This window comes from Larus michahellis, chromosome 2 (genome assembly GCF_964199755.1).
Source record: "Larus michahellis chromosome 2, bLarMic1.1, whole genome shotgun sequence".
NCBI classification, from domain to species: domain Eukaryota; kingdom Metazoa; phylum Chordata; class Aves; order Charadriiformes; family Laridae; genus Larus; species Larus michahellis.
In genome coordinates, this window is record NC_133897.1 from 160,265,080 (window position 1) to 160,288,989 (window position 23,910).

The following is a 23,910-nucleotide window of genomic DNA, read 5'->3' on the forward strand; positions in this document are numbered from 1 at the left end:
CTGGGTAACTGGCTGTAGGTGGCCCTGCTTGGGCAGGAAGGGTGGACCAGATGACCTCCTGACCAGAGGACCTCCTGATTTCCCTTCTAGCCTCAACCATTTTGTGATTCTCTGATTCTATATTGATTCAGTACTGACGTTGCCAGGAAAAGGTCAGGGTCCAGTCATAGGATCCAGACATATGATCCTATCAAGGAATGTTACAGAAGAGTGAAATGTGGCAGAAATTATGCCTTAATGATATGAAAATTCATTTTCATATGAGTTTTGGTGCTTCCTGTTAGAGTTTGCAGGGATTGCCCAAAGTGCAATCTACTGTCTTGACGAACATTTTCAGCCTGACAAATCAGAGTGGGCTTGACCGGACATAATAATGAACAATGAGTCCTCTGAGATATTGATATGCCCATATGCCACCATCATGTCTGTACTTCTGCCAAACGTGCACAGAGGCTTAGCAGGACTGAAAACCCTGGAATATGTAAAAAAGTTTTCTTTTTTTGAGGGCAGCCAATGTGCTCACTTTTTTCAGGGAACCTTGCTTTTTCATTTCTTCTCTTATTTCACAGTTTTTCTCATTAATTTTCATTATTCTCCTGGGAAAGCCAAACAGTAAGTCATAAACAACCGTGACAAGAAGGTTGTAATACAGGACAGGTACCATTAATCTTTTCTCAGCTCCTTTCACAAACACCCATAACTACGTGATACTAATTCTCGCCCCATGAATACCCTTGGGCAGTAGTTCTCAACCCTTTCCAAGCCCTCAGAGTGGGGACAGCTGTGACCTACCCAGACACGGCTGAGGCACACCCTGTCACACTGTAGAGAGGCTAGCACTCTGTCCAAGGGCTTGTATTCCTGCAGGAAAAGCACAGCACGGTTTCTTATAAACACAAAAGTGTCCTTTAGCGTGGAGAGCAGTGCTACAACTCAGAGCTGATTAAATTTACCAAAATAATAATAAAACAGTTCTTTTGAAAGGGAAGCCTTTTCAAAAAATATTCTTCTTTTGTTATTTTCTTTTTATTCAAAACTAAAAAGATCCAGAAAGTCAAACTGATTTTAATCATTGCTTTGTCCTCTTAGAGTCTTGTTTTAATGTCCTTCTTCCTGAGCTCTCAGAAAGCTTAATGAAAAAAATGTAAGAAACAATAGAGATTTATTTTTTTAAATCATGTCTTCAGGCTTTAAGATGTTTTTGTGAGATTTAAAAGCAACAGTTGCATAAAGGCGTAATTCATTCAGCTCGTCACATCAGAACTGATCCTGCCTTGGACGAGGACATGTGCTGCAGAGCGAGACGTCTCCACGTATTCCCAATTTATACATTCACTGTATCGACATTCCTATTTCTTCCACTGGCCTAACTTTCAATACCAACTGTAATTGGTACTACACCACCTTTCTCTTTGGCTTTATATTACTTAGAACACATGTTTCTTCAGTGAAACATCAATATGCAGCATCTGTAATGCAAATAATATTTTATTGTTTTTAAATATTAATGGCTTGATGATGTACTTTGGGTTGATAGTAGCATCACATAGAATCATAGAACAGTCTGGGTTGGAAAGGACCTTTAAAGCCCATCTAGTCCAATGTCCCCTGCAATAAGCAGGGACATCTTCAACTAGATCAGGGTGCTCGGAGCCCCATCCAACCTGACCTGGAATGTTTCCAGGGATGGAGCACCTAGCAACCCTCTGGACAGCCTCTTCCAATGTTTCACCACCCTCATTGTAAAAACCATCTAGTCTAAATCTACCTTCCTTTAGTTTAAACCCCTTGTCCTGTCACAACAGGCCCTGCCAAAATGTCTGTCCCCATCTTTCTTATAACCCCCCTTTAAGCACTGAAAGGCTGCTATAAGGTCTCCCTGGAGCCTTCTCTTCTCCAGGCTGAACAACCCCAACTCTCTTGGCCTGTCCTCATAGGAGAGGTATTCCAGCCCTCTGATCATTTTTGTGGCCTCCTCTGGACCCACTCAAACAGGTCCATGTCCTTCCTGTACTGAGGACTCCAAAGCTGGACACAGTACACCAGGTGGGGTCTCACGAGAGCAGACCAGAGGGAGAGAATGACCTCTCTCGACCTGCTGGCCACTCTTCTTTCGGTGTAGCCCAACGAAGGTTGGCTAGTTGTGCTAGTTCATATCTAATTTTTCATCCACCAGTACCCCCAAGTCCTTTTCGGCAGGGCTGCTCTCAGTCCCTTCATCCCCCAGCCTGTATTGATACTGGGGGTTGCCCTGACCCACGTGCAGGACCCTGCACTTGGCCCTGTTGAACTTCATGAGGTTCACACGGGCCCACTTCTGGAGCTTCTCCAGGTCCCTCTGGATGGCATCCCTGCCCACAGCATGTCAACCACACCGCTCAACTTGGTGTTACCCGCAAACTTGCTGAGGGTGCACTTGATCCCACTGTTTATATCACTGATGAAGATATTGAACAATACTGGTCCCAATACAGACCCCTGAGGGACATATTGCTGCAGTGTAGCGAAATACAGGATCGTGCAATTTGTTTGGCTATTCTTTCTTCTCTCTTAAAATTGGCTTTTAGTTCAACAGAGGTACTGAGGAAGGAGAGGAATTTTGGTGAGCTCACACAAATATATCACAGAGTGAGAGTACAAGAGGTGTGAATATTTCCTTGGTCGATCTCTGCACTAGATGAGTTCCTGAAGCAGTGGGAGACTCTTGATTTGGAATAATGGCTAACCTGCTTATGTTTAACACCAGGAAAAGCCCTTCTTTTTTTCAGTATTTCAGGTTGCTTTTAAATTATTTTGTATTTGTTCATTTTGATTGCGTTATCTGAATTATAAATAAAACTAGAATAAACTATTTGCATTCACTAGCCAACCATGTAAATATCCTTATAAAATACAATTTTTAAAAGTCTTTCAATGCTTTTATTGCAGTTACATCAGTTACATCATTTGTATAAAACACATCAGTTTTTACACATTATTTTTACAATGCCTCGGAGGAAGACACGCTTCTAGGTTAGCATCTGGTTAATAGCTTGTCTTGTTACAAATATTTGCAAATAACCTGTTACATCCTGATTTTTACACTGGGAAATGAGAGAGACAACTAAAACTGCCACCAATCTTCCAATTTGCAGTAAAATTCCTCAGTGCTCTAGACCAATGTACAGATGTTTTTAAGGCATTTTTGTTTCAATGCTGGAAGAACACAAGAAAACTGCTGTCAGAAGAGGATTCATGAGGAAAATATTAAAAGCATACATGAAGGTTAAATAATCCTTTTTTTTCCTAATCCTTTAAAAATAATTATAAGATAGAACAGCTATGTGATGGAAGACAGCAAATACTCTGCAGATACCTAAAACTTTTTATTATACCTTCATAATAAGGCATGTAGAGATATAAGGAGAAAATATACTTACTGTGGGAGTAAGCAAGTCTTTTGACCCTTTCACAGACATAACTTGCATTTTTCAAGAACCAGGAATAGTATTCAACACAGTACCTAGAGATGCAGTTAAAGTGAGGAGAATAGTAGCTTGTTATCTTTCATAATGGCTTCAAACTGAAAGAGGGTAGACTTAGATTAGATATCACGAAGAAATTCTTTACTGTGAGGGTGGTGAGACACTGGAACAGGTTGCCCAGGGAAGCTGTGGATGCCCCATCCCTGGAGGTGTTCAAGGCCAGGCTGGATGGGGCTTTGAGCAGCCTGGTCTGGTGGGAGGTGTCCCTGCCCATGGCAGGGGGTTGGAACTAGGTGATCTTTAAGGTGCCTTCCAACCTGAACCAATCTGTGATTCTATGATAAGCATAGCTGTATACATATCATACTGTTAAGATTAAATATAGAAATAAAAAGCCAGATTCTGACCTCAATGATGTGATTAAATATTTGGAAAAAATCAACTGAACTTTATTCACTTAGTGTGAATAGTGGAAGCCAGGTCAGATATTGATCGGTGCACCAGGGATGCATTTGAGTCTCAGTCAGCAGCCACAGACTCTCAAAAATGTGCATTGGTGATTGCAAATTGCCATTTGAAAAAAGCCCAATACAGTAGTTTAAGCAGAGAGAGAGAGAGAGAGAGAGAAATTAGTGCCAGGTTTTACCTCATGGCTTCCTTTCTGGAATATCTTCTCTGACCAACGCAGAGGCACAGCTGAAAAAACCTACACAGCTCCATCACACAGGGATTGATCTTCTGCACTATAAGAGTGACAGGAGGCGAGGTCACACGGGACTCTTTGAGGATCGCCTGCGGACACCCTAGGAAAAAATACAGCCCTGAAGCAGTTCAAATACTTGTCTCACTAAATTTCTTGCAGTGCCTTATCTAGGCTCTGAGAAACACAGAGATTAATAAACTCACGTAGGTATCTTAAAATCAAATCTGAGTGAGGCAGATAATTGAAAACAACACACAGCCTGGCTTGAGTGAATAAAATAAGTATTCTGTTGAATTTATTATTTTTTATCGTTCCTGGTTAGTTACTTAAAACCACATTGTTTTTATCTATCTCAAATGCAAGGAACAACTCTAAAGATGTAATTTATTTATTGTTACCTATTTAGGTGGAGGTTCAGTTGCCACTGACGCATCAGTTTTCCACAGTGCAAAACAGCAAGAGAAAAAACCAGCACTGTACACTTAATATTTTTGATATTTTCTCTATATATGTGCTACTTTAATGAAAAATTCGCTTCCAGTTCCACATGCTTCCCTACACCCAACCTCTAAATTGGAACCCTGGATTAAATATGACTGAGCTAATAAACAAACACTGCTCTCTCCATCACTTTTTTTTAGTCTCATTAACAAAATAAGCATGATTTATGCAGAGGTTATGGCTTTCTCTCTGTCCATCTCTCCGTCTGTCAGTTTTCCCCTTCTTGCTTTTAGTGACTTGAATAATCAGCTGATTTCAGCCCAGTTTTTAGGGATGGGTGAATATCCTCTGGATAAATACATTCCTACAGGTTTCATGAAAACTGACGAGTACCTGGAGAAGAAAAGGTCAATTTTTGCCCATACTGAGAGGAAAGTAGGAATAATTTCTCCATCTAATATTTGTTTGCCAGCAGCCAGAGGGTTAATCAGTGTTTTTTTCAAGTGACCACCACCGTATTATTTTAACTTAAGAAAAATGCAGGGAAACGGTGTACCTGGATGTAGACTCCCTCTTCCCCTCTCTTGAGCCAGTTAAAATGAAAATATCTAGTTTACTCTATTCACTGAATCTTCTGCAGTCAGCAGCAAGAGATAAATGTTTGCACACCAAACATTTCATCCTGCCAGCAAATGCAGCTGTGCCAGATGGCAGAAAAAACAACATTACAGAATAGGTGATGGTGGCTTATAATAAAATCCTGAATCGCAATGTGGGTTTTCGGTGTCAAATACAGCCTCTCTCCAGACTCTCCTTCTGCTAGAGAAAAGAAGGCAAGGTGAAAATGGAGGAAACTGAGAAAAGGCAAGGCAAAACTGAAGCATTTTTCAGGGCCTTTTTTCATTATATTAAGAGAAAAATGCAACATTTGCCTTAGTCTTTTCTTCTCCAAACCATTACCTGTCACACATCAGCTTGCACCATAGCTAACTGTTGTGTTACGATGGGTCAGAATCAAAGGACTTGCTAGAAAAAAAAAAAAGCAATATTTGCAATATGCTAAAAGGCTACCAGGGCATTGCTAAAACAGGTGTGTAACCACCTCTCTTTTGCATATTTAATAAACATGCTCAGAAGAGGAGATGTGTGTGCGTGAGGGCACACTTTGGGTGTGAAGTGAAGCCACCTGCCCTTCGAGGCATCACATGTGGCCCTGGGGAGCTGCCTGCACACACGTCCTGTTGGCCCCTGCATGCTGCAATCCTTCCAAAGGGATGTCTCCCCTACACCAGCCCTCTGAAAGAAATAAGGGACAACCCTGCAAATCCCATGCTGGGGTTCTGAAAAGATAACCAGGGACCAGGCTGCGAGAGGGCACATTTTGCATGATGTGGGGTGTCCTCCTCATGCGCACCCATTGGGGTGGAAGAGCCCGAACATGCAGAGCGAAGGAGGCTGCAGTGTGATTGTCAACTGTTTTTTTGTTTTCATTTGTGTAACTGGCAGCAGGCTTTGGCCATGCGTAGGTAAACTGCCTTACCTGCAGAGTATAATCCCCTTAGGCAATGTAATTGCATTTCCAGGTTCACGTCTCACATGCTTTATAGCTTTGGGCCAGCTTATGTTATGTGATAGGAGAGGTTACGGGGGTTAAATTTGGACTAATGAAGTTCTGTTGAAATAAGCTTGAGTTGTCTAGCACTGACAAGAAGTTTAATATGAAATGGCATTCACGGGCAGGAGGAAAATAGAGGCTCTGCCAACCTGAAAGCGATCACTATGAAACCATTTCTCTTCTGCCAGCGCTTGCCCAGGTATGTCATGGAGGAGTAACGGGCAGACGCTTGCAGCTCCCAAACTCACCGGCCCCTCTGAAAACTGTGTGTCAAAGGCACTACACAAATATCAAATGTAATTATTCAGCAATGGGCAAGAGGAAGCCCTATTTCTCGTAATTTTAGCAACTTTGCATAAATGTCATTAGGCTTTGTCTACTTAATAGCATTTGACACACCTTGATTTTTTCCCACTCAATTGCAATTAAAAATTAATCGTTTCTTGCTTTAATAAATACTCTTCATGTTAATAACCAAACAGCAGAACGTGAGGCTATGAGGTTTTAATGGAAATTGTCCATGAAAAGGGGTGTTAGAGTTGTTGTGAATAATTAAAACTCGCTAAAGGCCACCCTCCAACGAATCTCAACGTCTCCGCCAAAGCAGGCGCTCGCTGTCCTGCCCAACAGGTGTTAAATGCTTGACAAAAGCTGCGTGTTTTGTCAGCAGGAATTCATCTTTATCGAAATGTAAATTGAATGACTGCAATTGCAATTTGGATTCATCTATGTGGGAAAGAGAAGTCAAATAAAGCTGAAAGTTAAACAGATTGCTTTGGTTTTCATTTTTGACAATCACTTATTTTTAAATTAGTGCTGCATTTACATAATACTGTATTTATTTAATGCTGAAATTCTCTTTCAATTAATGTTGCATTTAATTTTATTTGGATTGGAGAGTGTACTCATCATATTATTGAAATGTAAATTTTCAGTGCTTCATAGTAGTGTTTTATATCATTCTGTAATAAATTTCTACTGTGAAATGTATTTTTTGTATTCAATTCATAAATTCCTATAGATTTGGATTGAAATTTAAAAAGAAAATGAATTAAAAGTAGGAATTTATTTCAGAACTTCCTTTTCCAAGAGTTTTATTTCCCAAGAAACTGAGTTAATCAACAGAGGCCAGAAAACTCAGGAACCACAGCTCCCTGTGCAGAAATTTGCTCTTGTCTATTTGAAATCACCACGTTACTGTCACAGGCAGACCAGTGACCAATTCTTGCTGCAGTAAACAGCCCTTTCCATTATTTACTCAATATCACATCTCTCTGACACTGAGATTAAATTTTGGTGCCAGTGAAAAGCAATTTTATGGCCACAGTGAATAAAAATACAATATCCCTCCCTGCATGCACTTTTTATCAATTTTTATCAATTGGCATCCACTTTTCTAATTTAAGAAATGACTTCTTGGAATAACGTCTCAGTCTTCAGAGTATTGCGGGTGTCCTTCATTGCTTTGTGATCCCACTGTTTGATTAATTTCGCCAAATGCAGGACTGATACATGCAGGTAGACAGCCTCTGTCATCGTGGTTTCTGATAGAGAGGCATCTATTGACTCTTCATTCCCTGATCTCATTGGAATCCATGCATCCCAGCCTTTTCAAAATGGGCTGGTTCCCAGTCCTAGGTTCTCCAGGGTCTACAGTGTTGCCCACCAGACAACAACTGGCACATGAACAAGCTCTGCACACCACAAATGCAGCCACACACTCCAGCAACTTCCAGTTGGCTGGCAGTTATTTAATCCTCAAGTCAAACAAGACATGCAGAGAACTTTGGTTTTGCGCAGAATTTTTGATGTCTGAGAGTTACCATGGCATATTCCTCTGTTCCCAATGAATATGAGGAGACCTAGTTCATCTTAAATTCTTCTCTTCACACCACCAGTGTCAAGTGACCGTCACTGTCAAGTGACCTTGACACCAGTGTCAAGAAGTCAAACTATATTCACGTGGTATGACATTGGCTCATTTTCTTCACGCAACCAATGTATGTCATGGGTGGTAAGATGAGGACTCTGGTATTTTGAGCTCTTTAAACAGAAGTAAAAGGAGAGAAAGATCCAAAAAGGATATTTGGCTTCCTATCTCCGTGGTTCAAAAAGCCTCTCATGTCCAGAACTGCCCCTTGACTCAGCACCAGTGAGTCTTCTCCTTGGAAACATGTCTCAGTAGATAGTTTTTCTACTGCAGTGTTCTCAGGCCTCCCAGGCAATATCTTCCTCCCCCTCTTCCCTGACACTGCCTTTCTGCAGGACTCGTGTTTGTACGGTCACTTGATGCTGTCATCAAGCTTTGTTTTTCATAGTCAGTATTTTTAACTCTGATAACATTATTTACTTCTGAAAAATGATGCCCCACTGAGTCGCAAGCTCTCAAATCCTTTTTTTTCCTAATAGTATGAATAAAAACAAATCTAAAAAAAAAAAAAGAAAAAAAAAGAAGGCAAGAAACCCAACATTTGTTGATAAACTCGTCCAACAACAACAGGACTGGGAACTATGAAAAACGTGATCAGAATGAGCAAAAGCTACAAAAAATACTAACATATAACCTCTTACTAAATACTTACATGTAAATATAGTTTTATTGACAACATGAGTATATAGTATTTATAAGTGGAGTGACACTTCATCATATATTTACCATGCTGAGTTCTTAAATTCTAACTGTTTTGGTGCTTCAAAGAGCTGAGCTTTCCTGAAAATCTAGTCAATAATGATCCTTCTTTAGCTGAAGAAGTTTGCAGTATTGTAAATTCAGGGCAATTCTGGGATTTTCACATCGTATGGATTCACATGGCATTTTATTTGAACCAATAGGGAGATTTAAAGCATAATTCTTTTTTTTTTTTTTTTTGGAATAAATGAATTTTAAGATTCTCCAATAGCTAATCCATGTTACAATTGACCCACAGAGTACATATGTTAATTTTATCACAACAGTACAATTTATATTTTGAATGTATGATTGTGTATGATTCACAAACAAATATGGAAGCAGTCTGTTTTACATTTGGGGTGTTTTACATACATAAGATATCACGTAAATTAAATATGTGTGTTGTTTCTGCATGAGAGAATTTGCAAATTGGTACACTTTCAAACATACTACTATTTTTGCTGCATGAGGTGCAGCTACTTACTGGTAGCTGAGTAAAGTTTCAGTGTCACACCAGGCCTGTAGGGTGGCGTAGGCAGAACTGGGGGAGGCAAATCTGAAGGCAGGAAAAAAATATAAGTTGCCTTGACATCTTAACAGGAAAAAAAAAATAAAGGAGGGCTGATAGAAAGAAAACCAGAAAAAAAAGCTGAAGTCACAGACCACTAATAAACGCTTACATAGACATTGATGTATAAATACATGCACAGTCACCTATTTCTATATATATTACTTTTTATTTCATAAATGTGCCAACTGACACACTTTGTTATTATCCCAGATCAATCTCACCTGGCTCTGTTTGCATCGCTTTGCTGGTTTCTTGAGGAGACATCGTCTGCATCCAAAATGCATACACGTCAGCTGTGGGAACAGAAAGGCACATGCTTTGTGTCATTCAGGATATTTGTTATTTATTTGTCTACCGAGAACTGCTCTATATGAGACAGCTCAACAGCCAGGGTCCCTCACCCGGTACTTCCAGTGGCATATAAAAATGTCAAGATGAAAAAGGAAGGACAAAAGCTTTACTTTGTTAGATGTTGAAAAGTCCCTGGATTAGGGAAAAGTAGGATGTAAAAAACATATGTTTAGTGGAGACCAAGAGAAGCAGCTCTATATTGCTTCTTCACAAGTCTGCTCACCCTATGTGGAGCAAAATGTGACTGAAAACCTGGGTGGCAGAGGTGTCCGTGAGGAGCAAGGCTTAGTTTTTCCCCAAAGGGAACTACAGATGGACCCATAACTCATTTTAGCACTTCTACAATAAAAAAATCTACTCACTAATGACCCAGCATGGATCTCCCTGAAGGGTCCCTCAACATCAACCTCAGAGATAGGATTCTAGCTTTGGGCAAAACCCCGCCGCTAGTGGGGTAAAGTGGGTGTCAGTCGTCCTTTCTGTACTCACTGGGCTGCAGGGCTGGTGATGGGGTCACGCTCCCCCCAGCCATCGGAGGGGGTCCGGCTGTACCTCGTGGTCTGGAATCGTCGACGTGCAGTGATGGAAACCCCAGCCCTTTCAGTCCAGCCGTCTTTGGCCATGGTGGGAACCTTGTGGTGGGGTTTTCCTCCCCTTTCAGAGCAAAAGGGATCCTGGTAGCTGGAGAAGCGGGAGAGACGGAGGGCACCAGCAACACCCTGTGGGTGCTGGTGCCTCACGACAGGACCGAGCGTAACACACTGGGGGAACACAGTATCTAAAATACACCCAGAAAATCCCACCTACTCCTTGAGCGCTTCCCCTGGCAGGTGAGCGGCCACCTCTCCAATTCATGTTCAATATGAAAACATGAAAAGTGCCAATATGTTTGAAATTTTAACTGAGAACATTTTAACATGCGAGTTTTTATTTAAAGAAAAAAAAAAGAAACCAAAATTTTCCTTCGAAGTGTTGGGTTTTTCTTCAGATAAATTATTTTTTCTTTCCTGAGCTGCTTCACTACAGAGGAAAGAGATGAAAGCTCCTGTCTATGTGAGGGGGAGCAGGCAGGTACTGGAGGGCAGATACTGGAATTTGGGAACTGATGACATTTTGTGGCAGGAGTGACACTCGGGGCTAGAAGAGATAACGAGGCTTGGTATGCAGTTGAGCAAAACAAAAGGGTTTATAAAAAGACAGCAGGGTGACTAGGGAAAATGTCGAAATTTTGTTGTAGACAGATGCATCTGCAATGATGGGGAGGTATGAAGTAAAATTCTGAAATTCTCTTTGCTCCTACTATGTGGAAGCAGGCGTGAAGATCTGCTTTTCTGCTTTCAAAATGAGGCAGACCAGCACTTTTCCATCTTGTAGCCTTGTGGCAAAGCTAAATGCTCTGAGCTTATGAAATGTTCAGGTACTCACAACTGAATGTCATTTAAAGCCAAAGAGAAAAAAAATGAAAAAAAAAATTACAATAAGAAAGGAGAGGAAACAGTTTGGACTATCTTTTTCTTGGTTTAAAAACAACGATATTTTTCGTTTCTTTTTTTTTTTTTTACTTTTCTGCCTTGTTAGAAAACTTTTTTTCTAATAAAATGGCCAAAAAAAGGAGGTCTTTTTACAATAGTTTTTCTATCTCCCAGCTATTCAGCGCATTACCGACCTGAACTTCTACTGTTCAGGCCAAAATTCTATCTTACTCTGTAATGGTAGTACAACATCATAGTGCTGTGCAGCAAACATACATGATCACTTGTTAAGGCGCTAGTCAAGAAGAATAAAAATTAGATCTGACAATACTTGCTCACTTTTAAATGTCCACACATGTTCTGCTGATGGTTCCACTGTTTTGTTTGGGTCTTCCTGTAATTTCATGAAACTTGAAAAAACTGAATCTAGATCTTTGAGGCATGAGAAGATAGGGTTAGTATGCTCACCATCCATCGCATATTGTGTGATAAAAGGGAAATAAGTCAGGCTCTGGTATAAAAGAAACATCTGTTTGTAAACAAAAGTCATTTTTGGCAAAGTGTCTTTGATTACTATTTTTTAAAAAGGACTGAAGCATCCTACAGCTTTCAGCACAAGTGAACTTGCCACTGATTCCACTGTCTGCCTTCTGTAATCCAGCATTGAAAATGAGAAATAGCCACGGGCAGCAATGAGAGGTGAGTGTCTGAAGTGCAGCTCAACCTGGCAAAGCAGTTTTGGATGGAGGAGCCATGCAGCACACCGGCTGAATATATTCAACTCCATTCTGAAGGTAACACATGTAAAGGCAGGAGACAATTTGTGCGGAGAGCTAAGGCAGGTACCCGATTACATTAAAAGCATCAGGAAGCCTCCCCACTCCAGTGCTGAATCCTGCGGAAGCTCTCATCCCAGGAGGTTTTGTTCGTTCCTCCATTAGAAGACTTCGTAGCTATTAATTTAAGAGTTTGTAAATTTTACTTATAATTATAACTATTTTATTACACTTATAAGAATATAAAATATTTAATAATAATAAAATATATACTCATGTATGATATATAGAAGTAATAATAAAATATATGAAATAATATTAAATATTTTTTTTTACATGATGAAGATGGAGTATTCATTGCAAGTGCTACCTGGATGTGGTTTTCATTGTTGTTATTGTTTCCTTTTATTCCCCAGGATGTACTTACCCAGGTCAGAAGATGTGTTACTGGAAAATGTGTAATTAATAACAGGAGACTTCTCCAGCATTTCCCAAAAGTCAGACAGATTTCTCCCTGCAAACAGCAATGCTTACAAATATCAAGAAAGGCTTGTTTCTTGTATAAGTCACCACTGAGAATAAATAGGACAATATTTTGGGGTGGAATGGTTTGACCATTTACCTGTCTGCCCTGTCATCATGCAAATGTAGATACAATCTGAATCATTGCTCTGACGCACTAGAAGTAAAAAAAATGTAAAACAGATCATTGTTACCAGTTTTCATTATGTGAGATAACCTTAAACAGTTGAAACCACAAGCACAAAATGGTATGTGGCTACTACAACTGGCCAAATATTTTCCTTCTGATATGATTTTTAACAAAAACCTCGAATTAGCACCAAACCCAAATGCCAGTATTTCCAGAGGAAATGTTTGTATCGAATTAAAATTCTCAATTCCAGTCATTTTTACATGGAAAAAGAATTCTTCAGATAATATAGACCATAATTATTCTTTGAGAACCATAATTCCCCAAAACACCAGTGTTTAATAATAGTTCACCAAACTTTCAAACAAAACATAGGTGATCATAGAAACATGTATGTCTGTATTATAAATATGTACATTACATACTTATCTTGTTCCTTTAAGGAGACTTTGTTTACAACCGCAGTCCATCTTTTGCGAGAAAAATGCTGCTAACTAAGAGCGAGAGGCTTCTATACACATTTCTATGCTTGTTTCCATGCCAGAAATAAATCAGACAAATAAAACAATGATAAATGTTAAAAGGAAATGCAAACCTGAGAGAATAGAAGTGGATTTGAAAATTTCTGTGAGATAACTGGTGGAGTTTCCAATGATATCAACAAGTAAAGCTGTAAAATCTGGACAACAAGATAGAGAAAGTTTACGATTGAAAACACATATCCTATCGTTTATGCTAAGTCAAAAAATCACTTCTTCAAGTGATCATACTTTGGACATATGTTTGTATGTGAAAATTTTGAAAATATTTTAAAGTTCAAAATGTTTCTGCTGAATGGGATTGGATTTAGGAAGCTACTGGAATACTCTGCAGAAGTATATTTCAAATATTATATCCAAAATAGCACCAATGTGCCTAAAAGTAAACTTAAATGGAATTTATCTGTTCAAGAGAACAATTTAAAGTAACTCTCTACTTAGTCTGCTTATATGTAGAAGGGGAACTAAAGCCTATAGCCTTTGCCTGTACTAACTGCCTGTCTACCATGTAGGAACTCCCAGGAGGCATCTAATGGTCTCCTTTGAGGTCTACTTCAGACATACCGATGATGTTGTCAGCTTAAAAAATGGTTGGTGGTGCTGGTACAACTTTTTCATAACAGGGTCTAGCAGTAACGAGTCAATGTTCTCACTCAGGGAGTGACAGACATGAGCCCTCAATTTTGCTGCTTGGGAAAATGCTTTAATCACCAAAATGTTCTGGATTTGAGGCAGAAAGATTAAATTTTCTACATTATCCTCCAAGGCAGACTGGGTCATTATGCGATAAGGCTTGTGAAATGTTTGGGTCCAGAAAAAGACATGAAAGCCATTGTAGCTCATATGTGTGGTCATCACATGTATCCTAGAGGTTATGGGTTCCAGTAGCTGCTGAGCTACTCTTACCAGCCATTAACCAGCGATAGAATTAGAGTGCTCAGACCCATCCAGGACTGTTAAATACTGTGAGATCAGAGGTGTGAATGGGGGTTATAGGTGAAGGATTGGCCCAACAGCATTTTAAATGCCATTAAACGCTATTAAACAGCTCTAGGTTGACGTTAATTCTTGCTTTTCACTCCCGTTGGGCGCATTGAAGTTATTGGACTCTGTTGGTGTGGACAAGCCCTTGTTCATCTCCTGTGGGTTATCTCAGGAGAGCAAAAGTGGCTGAGGTGGCTATCACACATTGCTGGGTTGTCTCTCCTGCACTGCTATTTGCTTTCTGAGGAGGAAAGGTGGGGGTCTTTCCTCTGGGTAAACCATGCTGGTCACTTGTCTGATGGCTCCATCCCAGACTGGCTGGCTGGGTGCAGCCAAGTGAGAATGAGTCCATCGAGTCTGCCCCCAGGTTCGGAGCAGCCACTCGTTGTGTGTAATGGCTGTTGACCTCAGTATGGCGATACTGCTCACGAGGATGAAGTCTGCAGAATTCAGGCTACAGCTTCCAGCTCCAAAGGAAATAATTCATCTTAAGCAAATGCAATTTCCAACCCCTCTTGTGTACCCACCCGTCAAGTCATTTGTCGCGTTGTTCAAACAGTAGCAGTAATGCATAGGGAACTTGCCAGGGTCAACATTTTTCATGTTAGAAACTGTAGGGAGAGACAGAAAAAAATCAGTATTTGCACGGGCCGTGTGAGAGAAAATGCTCCTGCGTGGAGCAAAGTGCAGAGGCACTCACTGTTATAAATGGTGACTGACACTTTGTGGAAGGCAAATGAGCTGTAAGACGTGATGCTCAGCAAAGAGAAGAGTTTTTTGGTACCTGCAGAAACACATGCCTATGCTATTAGCGGTTGGAACAAATTATGAGAACAGCATGTTTTGACTCTGCTCATTTAATTTCTAAAAGACTCCTGAGGTGCTGGTACTATGCAGCTGCCTGAGACTCAATTCTTTCTTATTTCCACTGAGGGAAGGATAATTTATATTATTTCTTTCTTTCTTTCTTTTTTTTTTTAATGCAAACCTAAACTGGATTATGAAGTGCTTTCTAAAGGCATCCCATAAGTAATTATATTGTGTCCATATATAAACACACAGTAATTTCTAGATTCTTTGGGGCAGAGATCTGTCTGCATTATAAACGCGCCAGGGTAATGTGCTCCTAGGATCAATTCTGGAGGCAGACGGCATGCGTTTATGGCTTCCCCTGCTAACACCCTTAGCCCTTTATCTCATTCACTGCCGGGCTGACAGCCTGCACGACCTGCCCGGCCTCGTCACATTACCTCTGAGCGCCGTGTTCAGCATCCCATTCACCAGCTCGGTCAGGTTGATGGCAGCCAGGTCCACGGACTTCGCAGGCAGCTCTGAAAAAGAATCATAGAATCATAGAATGTGTCGGGTTGGAAGGGACCTTTAAAGGTCATCTAGTCCAACCCCCCTGCAGTCAGCAGGGACATCTTCAACTAGATCAGGTTGCTCAGAGCCTCATCAAGCCTGACCTTGAATGTCTCCAGGGATGGGGCCTCCACGACTTCTCTGGGCAACCTGGGCCAGTGTCTCACCACCCTCGTCATAAAGAACTTCTTCCTAATGTCTAATCTAAACCTGCCCTGCTCTAGTTTAAAACCATTTCCCTTCGTCTTATTGCTACATGCCCTTGCAAACATCCCCTCCACAGCTTTCTTATAGGCCCCCTTCAGGGACTGGAGAAGGGGGCTCTGAGCAGCTGGAGGCACGAGGGCGCAAAGAAATGGCTGTTAATCCCCTGCTTACAGAGGGCAAAAATCTTCCAGAATGGGAAAACCAAAATGAGCAGGTTGTGTATTGGGGTGCACCGAAAAACTTGTGGCAAGAAAATAAAGATGCCAGGAGTGCAGAGAGGAGTCTGGAAAACAATAAGATAAAGTGGGCAGTGCAAGGGTAGGCCAAAATTTAGGTGGGGCCTGTCACCTCTTCCCTTGAGCGTGCCCTTGAGCAGGCTGCCAGCGAGCAGAAGCCAGTCCCAGCGTTTTGGTGCCCCCTCCTGCCGGGCAATGGCTATTCACTGCCAAAATTGCAGCAGATCTCTCTTGGCAGATCAAAAGCAGAGGAGAACGTACCCAGGAAATGTTCCCCCTTCCCCAGTGCTACCTAGAACTGGGATGAAAATGCGAATTTTTTATTTTTATTTTTTTTTCAGCTACCTTGATGACTATACTGCTACGACAGAATAAATTGACTGTAGCTGAATCACATTTTTTATTTTAGCGTGCTTTCTTTCTGTTGATGTTGCTTATTTGTTTTTCCCAAGGCAAAATTTCCGAAGATGTTCTTTTGCTTCCCTCCCACAAAGCCATGCAGAAGCAGAGCAGGGATCTGTGTGCGTGCGCCAGGAGGAAGGTCTGCGTATGCGTGACAGGGAGAGACAAAACAGAGCAGGATGGAAAAAGAAGCGCAGAAAGCCGAGATGAGAACAAAATCGAATTTGGGGAGAAACGCAATTTTCCAATGACATCAGTATTTTTTTTAACCAATTCAAAACAAAGCTGCACCCCAAGGCTGGAAGCAGGGCTTGCCCACAGCATAGAAGAAGGGAAAGGGAAAACCAAAAAGGAATGGAGAGCTGAGAAGAAGAGAAAGGATAAAGAGAAAACAACATTTTACAGTCCTGGAAGGAGGGAGGTTAAATACTCGCCAGGAACCTGGGAAAGCCCTGTGCTGGGTGAGGAACCCTTGCAGCTGCGGTGGATTGGGGCTCAAAGACTCTGCAGGAGAAGGGTCCATCTCTCACCACCTCTGTGTCCAACACAATTCCTCCCACTCCCATTAGTACCCCCACACAGGGTGTCCTGACGTGCTACTTGTTACCTGCGGTAGCCAGCACTGCCACTTGCTTCTCTTTCTTATTTTCTCTTCTTATGCATGAAGCTGTGAAGTGAAGAAAGAGACTGAGAAACAGTTGAGCTACTGAGCAACTCTCTGTTGAGGTCCCTGCCTGGGTTACTTTGCTGCTCTCATGCATTTTAGCTCAGAAACCGATGGACATCAGCACTGCAAAGCAGGCCACCGAGTATCCACAACTGATCAGGTGTCTAAAAATAAGGAAGTCCTAAAGGACATCACAGGACAAGTTGAAGTGCAGGAGTTTGGTGCTTAGGCTCCCTATTCAATCAGTGAAGAGCTGAGTAACTCCAAAGACTAATCCAGAAGGCTCTCATAGAAACATAGAGTCATTAAGGCAATCATTAAGGTTAGAAAAGACCTTTAAGATCATCGAGTCCACCTGTTAACCTAACACTGCCAAGTCCACCACTAAACCATGTCCCTCAGCACCACATCTACCCATCTTTTAAATACCTCCAGGGATGGTGACTCAACCCTGGGCAGCCTGTTCCAATGCTTGATGACCCTTTTGTTGAAGAGATTTTTCCTGTTATCTAACCTAAACCTCCCCTGGCTCAACTTGAGGCCACTTCCTCCCATCCTGTCAGTTGTTACTTGGGAGAAGAGACCCACCCCCACCTCATTACACCCTCCTTGCAGGCAGTTGTAGAGAGCAATAAGGTCTCCCCTCAGCCTCCTTTTCTCCAGGCTAAACAACCTCAGTTCCCTCAGCTGCTCCTCACGGGACTTGTTCTCTAGACCCTTCACCAGTTTCATTGCCCGTCTTTGCCCAAATGAGATAGCACTAGCAAATGCTAAACTCTCATGCCTTTCTGAATCTTCAGCTTTGCAGTCCATCTAAGTTACCCAGAGAGAAGTTCTCTCTCGGGAGCTGGTGGTGAGGAGGGCTCACTTCAGTGGTGGTGATGCCCTGCTCTGTGATATAACCTAACAGGCAGAGCTCTCACCAGGGAGTAGAAAAGCTGGGTTCAGCTTCCTCTTCTTGAAGAGGAAATCTGTAGGACTGGAAGCCGCAGCAGAAAGAGGAGATATGATTGCGTGATCTGGCTGTTGGTATCTAAATTGGTGAAACCTGAGTGATTGTCCTTATTCATACAAAAATCTGTGCCTTGTACAGAAGACAATTCCGAATACATTTCCTTTCTCCCTTCTCTCTTTCTACATAAGGAGACACATCCCATGAATAATCCATAGTACAAGGACTGTAAATCGTGGCTCCTCGTATGGTGCTAGTCAGCTGTATTAACAATTCTCACTTAGTATGCGTTAAATTTGTCCCAACAGTCTAGGTGTAAGAGCTCTTCTAACCCTTCTCTCTCCACATAAACCCTTCTGACTCCAGATTCATGGCATGGGAGCCAAGAGCAGACTTTTGCCATCACCTGGTCTGCCCTTGTGCACGCCACCAGCCCCGGAGCTCCAGCTCATTGGTCTTGCCTACGCAGGGTGAAAAAACCAAACCTGACACAGATTTGGGAATGGGCCCATGGGAGAAATGGGGAAAGAGACATTTAGGTTATTCCCTGGGGAACACCAAACCATTGTCCTTACCTGTGTTGCAAACCAGAAAGAGACACAGAAATCCCAGGCTCATCTTTGCTGGCACATGCCAGCAGAACAACTGCATTGTGGACTCTGACTTCCAGCAGTTTGGGTTGCTCTAGGAGAAAGAAATACTGTTTTAGTGGTGTTAAAATTTGTGGTATTGTGCAGTTCTGTCCAACCCCTGTCCCAAAATGATGTGACCGTGAGAGAAATGTTAGGTCTCTGGGACGCAGAGAAAAGGTTGGTGGTGTAAATGGCAAAGAATCAGAAATCACACAATCAGTGTTTTCTGTGTATGTGTCATGAGTTTAGCATGTAACTCTTGATTTTTGAGTCCGATGTGACTGTGGCTTTCCTGGGACTTGGCAAGGTCGTCTACACAGTCCTCTTCTCTGGCAGGATGACCTGTACCCAAAGGACGCTGGCACATCAGGCACCTAAGCCCTTTCTGTTGAAACAAGATAAAATTTACTTATGTTCAATTTCAGACCAGGTATCAACTGAGCTCCTTTTCTGCAGAAGCATTGCTGCCCGGTCATCCCCAGTCTTGTTCTTCTGTAGTTAATTATTGTCACCAAGCTGTGTCCTGTGCTGCCTTACCTGGTTGCTTGGGAGGGATTAACGGTGCTCTGCCTTTCAGACAATGAGCTGCTTTCCAGGTTTCAAAGATTTAATTAGAGGTGGTTAGAAAAAAGGAAGGAAAGTCCTTGCCTCTTTACATCTTCCCCCTGTTTTTGTAATATCAGAACACTCCAAATCGCTCTGTAGTTGTCAGAAAATGAGGGAGCGTATGAAAATTAGCAAAAAAAAAGTCCAAAAATTTTTTTTCGTATCTCCTCAGAGTAGCTAATTTTGCGTGTACGCAGCAAACCATTATCTTGAAGATAATACTGTTTGATTAACAAACTATTATCATCATGCTTAAAATCTTTCTCATATTTAATTCACTAGCGAATTAACACATTCTGAAAATGGATAATTTGTACTTAGCAGTTCTAAAGAGACTCTTCCTTGGGATGGTGAAACAATACCAAGCAGTTCTGTGTTTGAAATGTCTGTGTGCTCCTCTGATGACTCTAAAGCGCTTAAGTGCCAGCTCTGCTAATTCAAACAAAGCTCGGAGAAGCTTTTTAGGTAGTTTGCCCTATCTATTCAGTCCACCTGCCTAATCCTTTTTACTCAGCCCCAAGCCTATGCTCATCCACAGTTTCTGCACGGCGTGTACAGAAGAGCGGGGCTGAGGCAGAGACAAAGCCATGGCCAAAACTCACTCCCTGGACTTCATACTCCCTCACCTTTCTATGAGCTGGACTAATTATGCGTGGACGGAGTCCAGCCTCCTGTGGACCAGCCTAGCATCAAAAATCCTAAGCTTGGCTCATCTTGGAACAATATTTGGGCTCTGACCAACAGCTAGACTACAGAGCATGAATGTATTGCCGGCATGAGGATCACAGGGCCTGAAACTCCGAGAAGGCTATCCCTGTTTCCATGATCTGGTAGTATGAAATGCTATGAATCTTACTGTGACTTGTAACAGCTTTTTCCATGGAGCTGTAGACTCCATAGTTAGGGGAGACTGCAGCATGGTAGCTCAAGCCTTAGGGGGTATAAGCAGTGGTGATGCGATCTGCACTGAGGTAGGTATAAAATCTAATCCACTTATGGATTCTGCTCAATGTTATGTATGTTTTCCCCCTCTTTGGTTTGACTGTATGAAACAGACAGCAGTTAGTGAGAGATGCTCCTCAGTGGCGCTGAATTTGAAGAACTGGATTGCAAAAGACATGGGGAGGGGGCAGTTGGGGAGAGCAGGCTCTGGGATGGAGAGCTGGGCAATCATGTCAAGGCAAGATTTGTAGCTGCCCATGTTCTGGAGCAGAAAGGCTATAATGGCTGGTGCACCTAGTCAATTAAGTGTCATGTTAAGGCGAACTGTGGGGGTATGTGTTTGACTGAGGTTAACAGTGGGGTGACTTGCTGTTTTCTTAATGGAACATCATGAATTTTTATCCCTGTAGTACGAGAAGTGGCTGTCTCCCTGGCTCTGGAAGACCCATGTTACATTGAACCGTGCTTCATGATGAGGGTTCAGAGTTTATGGGCCACAGACCTCCTCCTGAGCAAGTTCCTCATGACCCGTTCCCTGCACACAGGGTGTGCTCAGGCCGCATGGCCAGTCTCTGTGCTTGTCTACCCAGGGGATGTCCATATGAAACGTGGCCAAAAGCAATGCTGCCACCATCCCGTCCCTGCGGCATAAGGCTGGTCTTGGCTGGAGGGTCTCTGCTGCAAAGGACCCCAAACCTCTACCCTTCTTGAGGGTTTTGGCTGCATGATGAGCGAGAGACTCAGACCTCGGAGGTGGGAAGAGAAGACATCTTCTGCCCCACTTTCAATCTGCCCCTACACATCGGCGGTCAGTGCTTGTGCCAGAGCGGGGAGACTTGATTTCCAGCACAGGCTTTGAGGAACGTGGGCTTTCCTGGGTCACCAGCAAATCATGCTTGGACTGACACAGAAATCCTTGGTAAGAGGATCACAGGCTGATGTGCAAGCACAGCTGTTCTACAAAGGTTCATGAATAAAAGGGTTGATAGGCTGTAGATAATTTCCTATAGGGGATTTAAATTCATTACTGATTTATTTAAACTGGCCCAGGGCTGTTCATGGTGATAGGATGGGGAAAATCATCTGGCAGAGGACTCACAGCAGGCTAGGAAAGGGGCTACAGAGAGCACGTTCCCAAGAGATAAGGAAGAGGTGAGAAGATTGACACACGAAGGAACTGTCTTACCAAAGCACATTAAGAGAGAGAGAGAGAAGAAAAAAAAAACAACTCTTTAAAAGCATAAACAAAATTGAAAGAGAGTGAGATATGCAGTTGTGCTTGGAAGCACCCCATGCACATTGGGAGACGCTTTCTTGCTCGCCTGAATTTGCAGCTCCCTGCTGTCCTCCCCGCCGAGCTGCTCCTCCCCGCTAACCAACGCACACCATTTTCTCTGCATACGACGCTGATTCGCGGCAGGAATTCAGAGCAGGCATCAGTCTGGCAATAACACCCACATTTAACTGAGGTGTGATTACACCCTACAGACTCCATCAAGTAAAACAACTAATGACCGGGACATCATGCAAACATAACCTGGAAGGACAGATCATAATAAGCCAAATCCTCTTCTATTTCTAGCAAAGAAATATTAAATAAAGTTGGTATAAAATGAATGGAAAATCCTCCATTCATGGGAGGGTTTGTTCTTCCTGAACGCCGGATTTGGCACTGTGACGTCCTCTGGCCAGTACAAGATGCTTAAAAAGAAATTGCAGAGAAATCTGAGTACCAAGCTCTAGAAAGAGCTGCCCTTACCCCTTAATAGGCAGAGACTGATTTAAATTTGAAGCATTAGGCTTTAGCTGCTTTCCAAAAATCTTTTCCCAGCATTAACTCTCTGAATATTTATGCTGCCCAATTAAATTTCAAAGCCATCTGTGACACTCCTAGAGCTGCTGCCTGAAATATTCTATCTCTCGGCAATGCGGATATTAGTAATATTAACTCTTACAATACACGTCATGTTTGCATTACTCTGGTTATCTGAGATCTAGTTTTTATCTATCAGAGACAAGCGGTTATTAATTTGTAACTGTATCTCTTTCTTTTGCCAGCATAAGTGACGCTACTGTGGTGACTAAAATACATGTCCATGTTGTAAACACGAAACCCTCAACTTACTCCAGCTCAAAATCACTCACAATTTCCATTTCAAAGCATAGTGAGATTCCAGGCACTAAAGGCACAGGTGTCACACAACCATCCCATAAACGGACTCTCATTGAATATTTTCCCTCCAAACATTTGCCTGATACAGGCTGCACGTCAAGGCTTTAGTTGCACCTCTGCTCCTTCACCTCTACTGGATATGGTAATCCTCCTCTCGTGTTTATTTTAAGCTGAATGATATTACTAGAGTTCATTTTACTTAGAACTGTTGATCCAGAGTTCCCTGAACTGCTGAATTGGAGATTTTAATCCAGTTCAGATTACCTTTATACACTTGTGAAGACCTCTTATTAAGTATCTCTTTGCTATTCTAGATTAAGAGTAATCTTAAACCAACGTGCTTATTAGCTATGCTTCATTTGAACTCAATTTAATGTGGCAGGTAACCATGAAGTTTGAATTGTTTTAATTTTCCCTGTACAAACAGAGTGCAATCAGATATCTAGTAGTTTTTCCGTGTCTTCACCCTAAGCAGAGCGGAACAGAAGTTAAGAGAACAAAGAAATAAAAAAGGAAGATCCTCGAGTATTAATTTCCATACCTTCATTCAATTCCAACATTTAAAGGTCATCTCTCATTTTAAGCACAGCATTATACACCAGGTCTAAAGAAATATTGCGTGTTAACGTGAAAATATGCCTGTGTTATAATCACATGCTTCATTAAGCCGCTACAACTACTTTTTAAGTTCGGATTTATTTGTATGAAAATTTAATAAAAAGTCATAAATATACATTTAGGTAAAAATACATTTCCTTTGCTACATTTCCACTGAGCGTTAATAGCACAGTGGAAATGGTTTCCTCTAAGTGTAGGTGAAACCACCGAGATCTGGAAGAGTTAATATCGACTTACCTGATTTCTCTTGACAAAGATGATTATCTTCAGAGCCTATATAAAACTGGAGGTTATTGCCAGGTCTTTAATAATCACTTTGTGAAAGGCTCTGAGTAGACAGGCTTGGTAATCTTGCTCTAAAATCCTGTGAAAATTGTTATCCTAATCCCAGAAGGACTAACTAGAGGTAACACAATCATAAACACACAAAGTGCCTGTTGAACCCCGCACGGAAAGGCTCTGTGGCAGGTCAGGTGAGGATTGGAAGCTCCTTTTGGCAGTAACGACTTAAACTGTGGAGCAGAAAGGATTTTTTTTTTTCCCTTTAAAGGGGCAGCTCATCTTACTGCAATTAGCCTAATGCCACCTTTGATGGCCAGAGGTAGGCCAGGGTAAGCCCCTTTGGCAAAGCTTGAGCTGTCCTTGGAGAAGTGATTTAAACAAGGAGCGCTGTTGAGATGACGGAGAAGAAACCTGAAGAGTGTATCTTAAATGCAGAAAATCAAAAGGAACAAAATGACAGTTGAAACAGAAAATTGCCTGGCTTTGTGGTTAAGTGGTGAGGGAGGAAGAGAGATCTGGGCACAGCAATGACGTAGGGCAATTTCAGTGATGATGGCTGATATTTAGCGTTACCCAAGAGACCATCACTACT

The 23,910-nt window shown here is 41.9% G+C and overlaps 1 protein-coding gene across 4 annotated transcripts; it reads right to left on the reverse strand.

Annotated features, from left to right (window-relative positions):
• Window positions 1-2,901: 2,901 nt before the first annotated feature.
• Window positions 2,902-23,910, reverse strand: HHLA1 (HHLA1 neighbor of OC90). Of its 4 annotated transcripts, XM_074573672.1 has the most exons (17): window positions 23,274-23,808; window positions 21,568-21,686; window positions 18,641-18,749; window positions 17,054-17,113; window positions 15,490-15,570; window positions 14,940-15,023; window positions 14,767-14,850; window positions 13,312-13,395; window positions 12,687-12,743; window positions 12,492-12,578; window positions 11,628-11,720; window positions 10,306-10,497; window positions 9,687-9,758; window positions 9,379-9,450; window positions 4,111-4,267; window positions 3,420-3,502; window positions 2,902-3,195 (listed from the first exon to the last, which is right to left on the reverse strand). In XM_074573672.1, the coding sequence occupies exons 2-17, from the start codon at window positions 21,643-21,645 to the stop codon at window positions 3,152-3,154; spliced, it is 1,437 nt and encodes a 478-aa protein (XP_074429773.1). In that variant the 5' UTR covers window positions 21,646-21,686; window positions 23,274-23,808; the 3' UTR covers window positions 2,902-3,151. The 4 variants fall into 4 exon arrangements, with proteins under 4 accessions (XP_074429773.1, XP_074429775.1, XP_074429774.1 ...); XM_074573674.1 differs by lacking the exon at window positions 21,568-21,686 and having other exon boundaries at window positions 23,274-23,857; XM_074573673.1 differs by lacking the exon at window positions 14,940-15,023.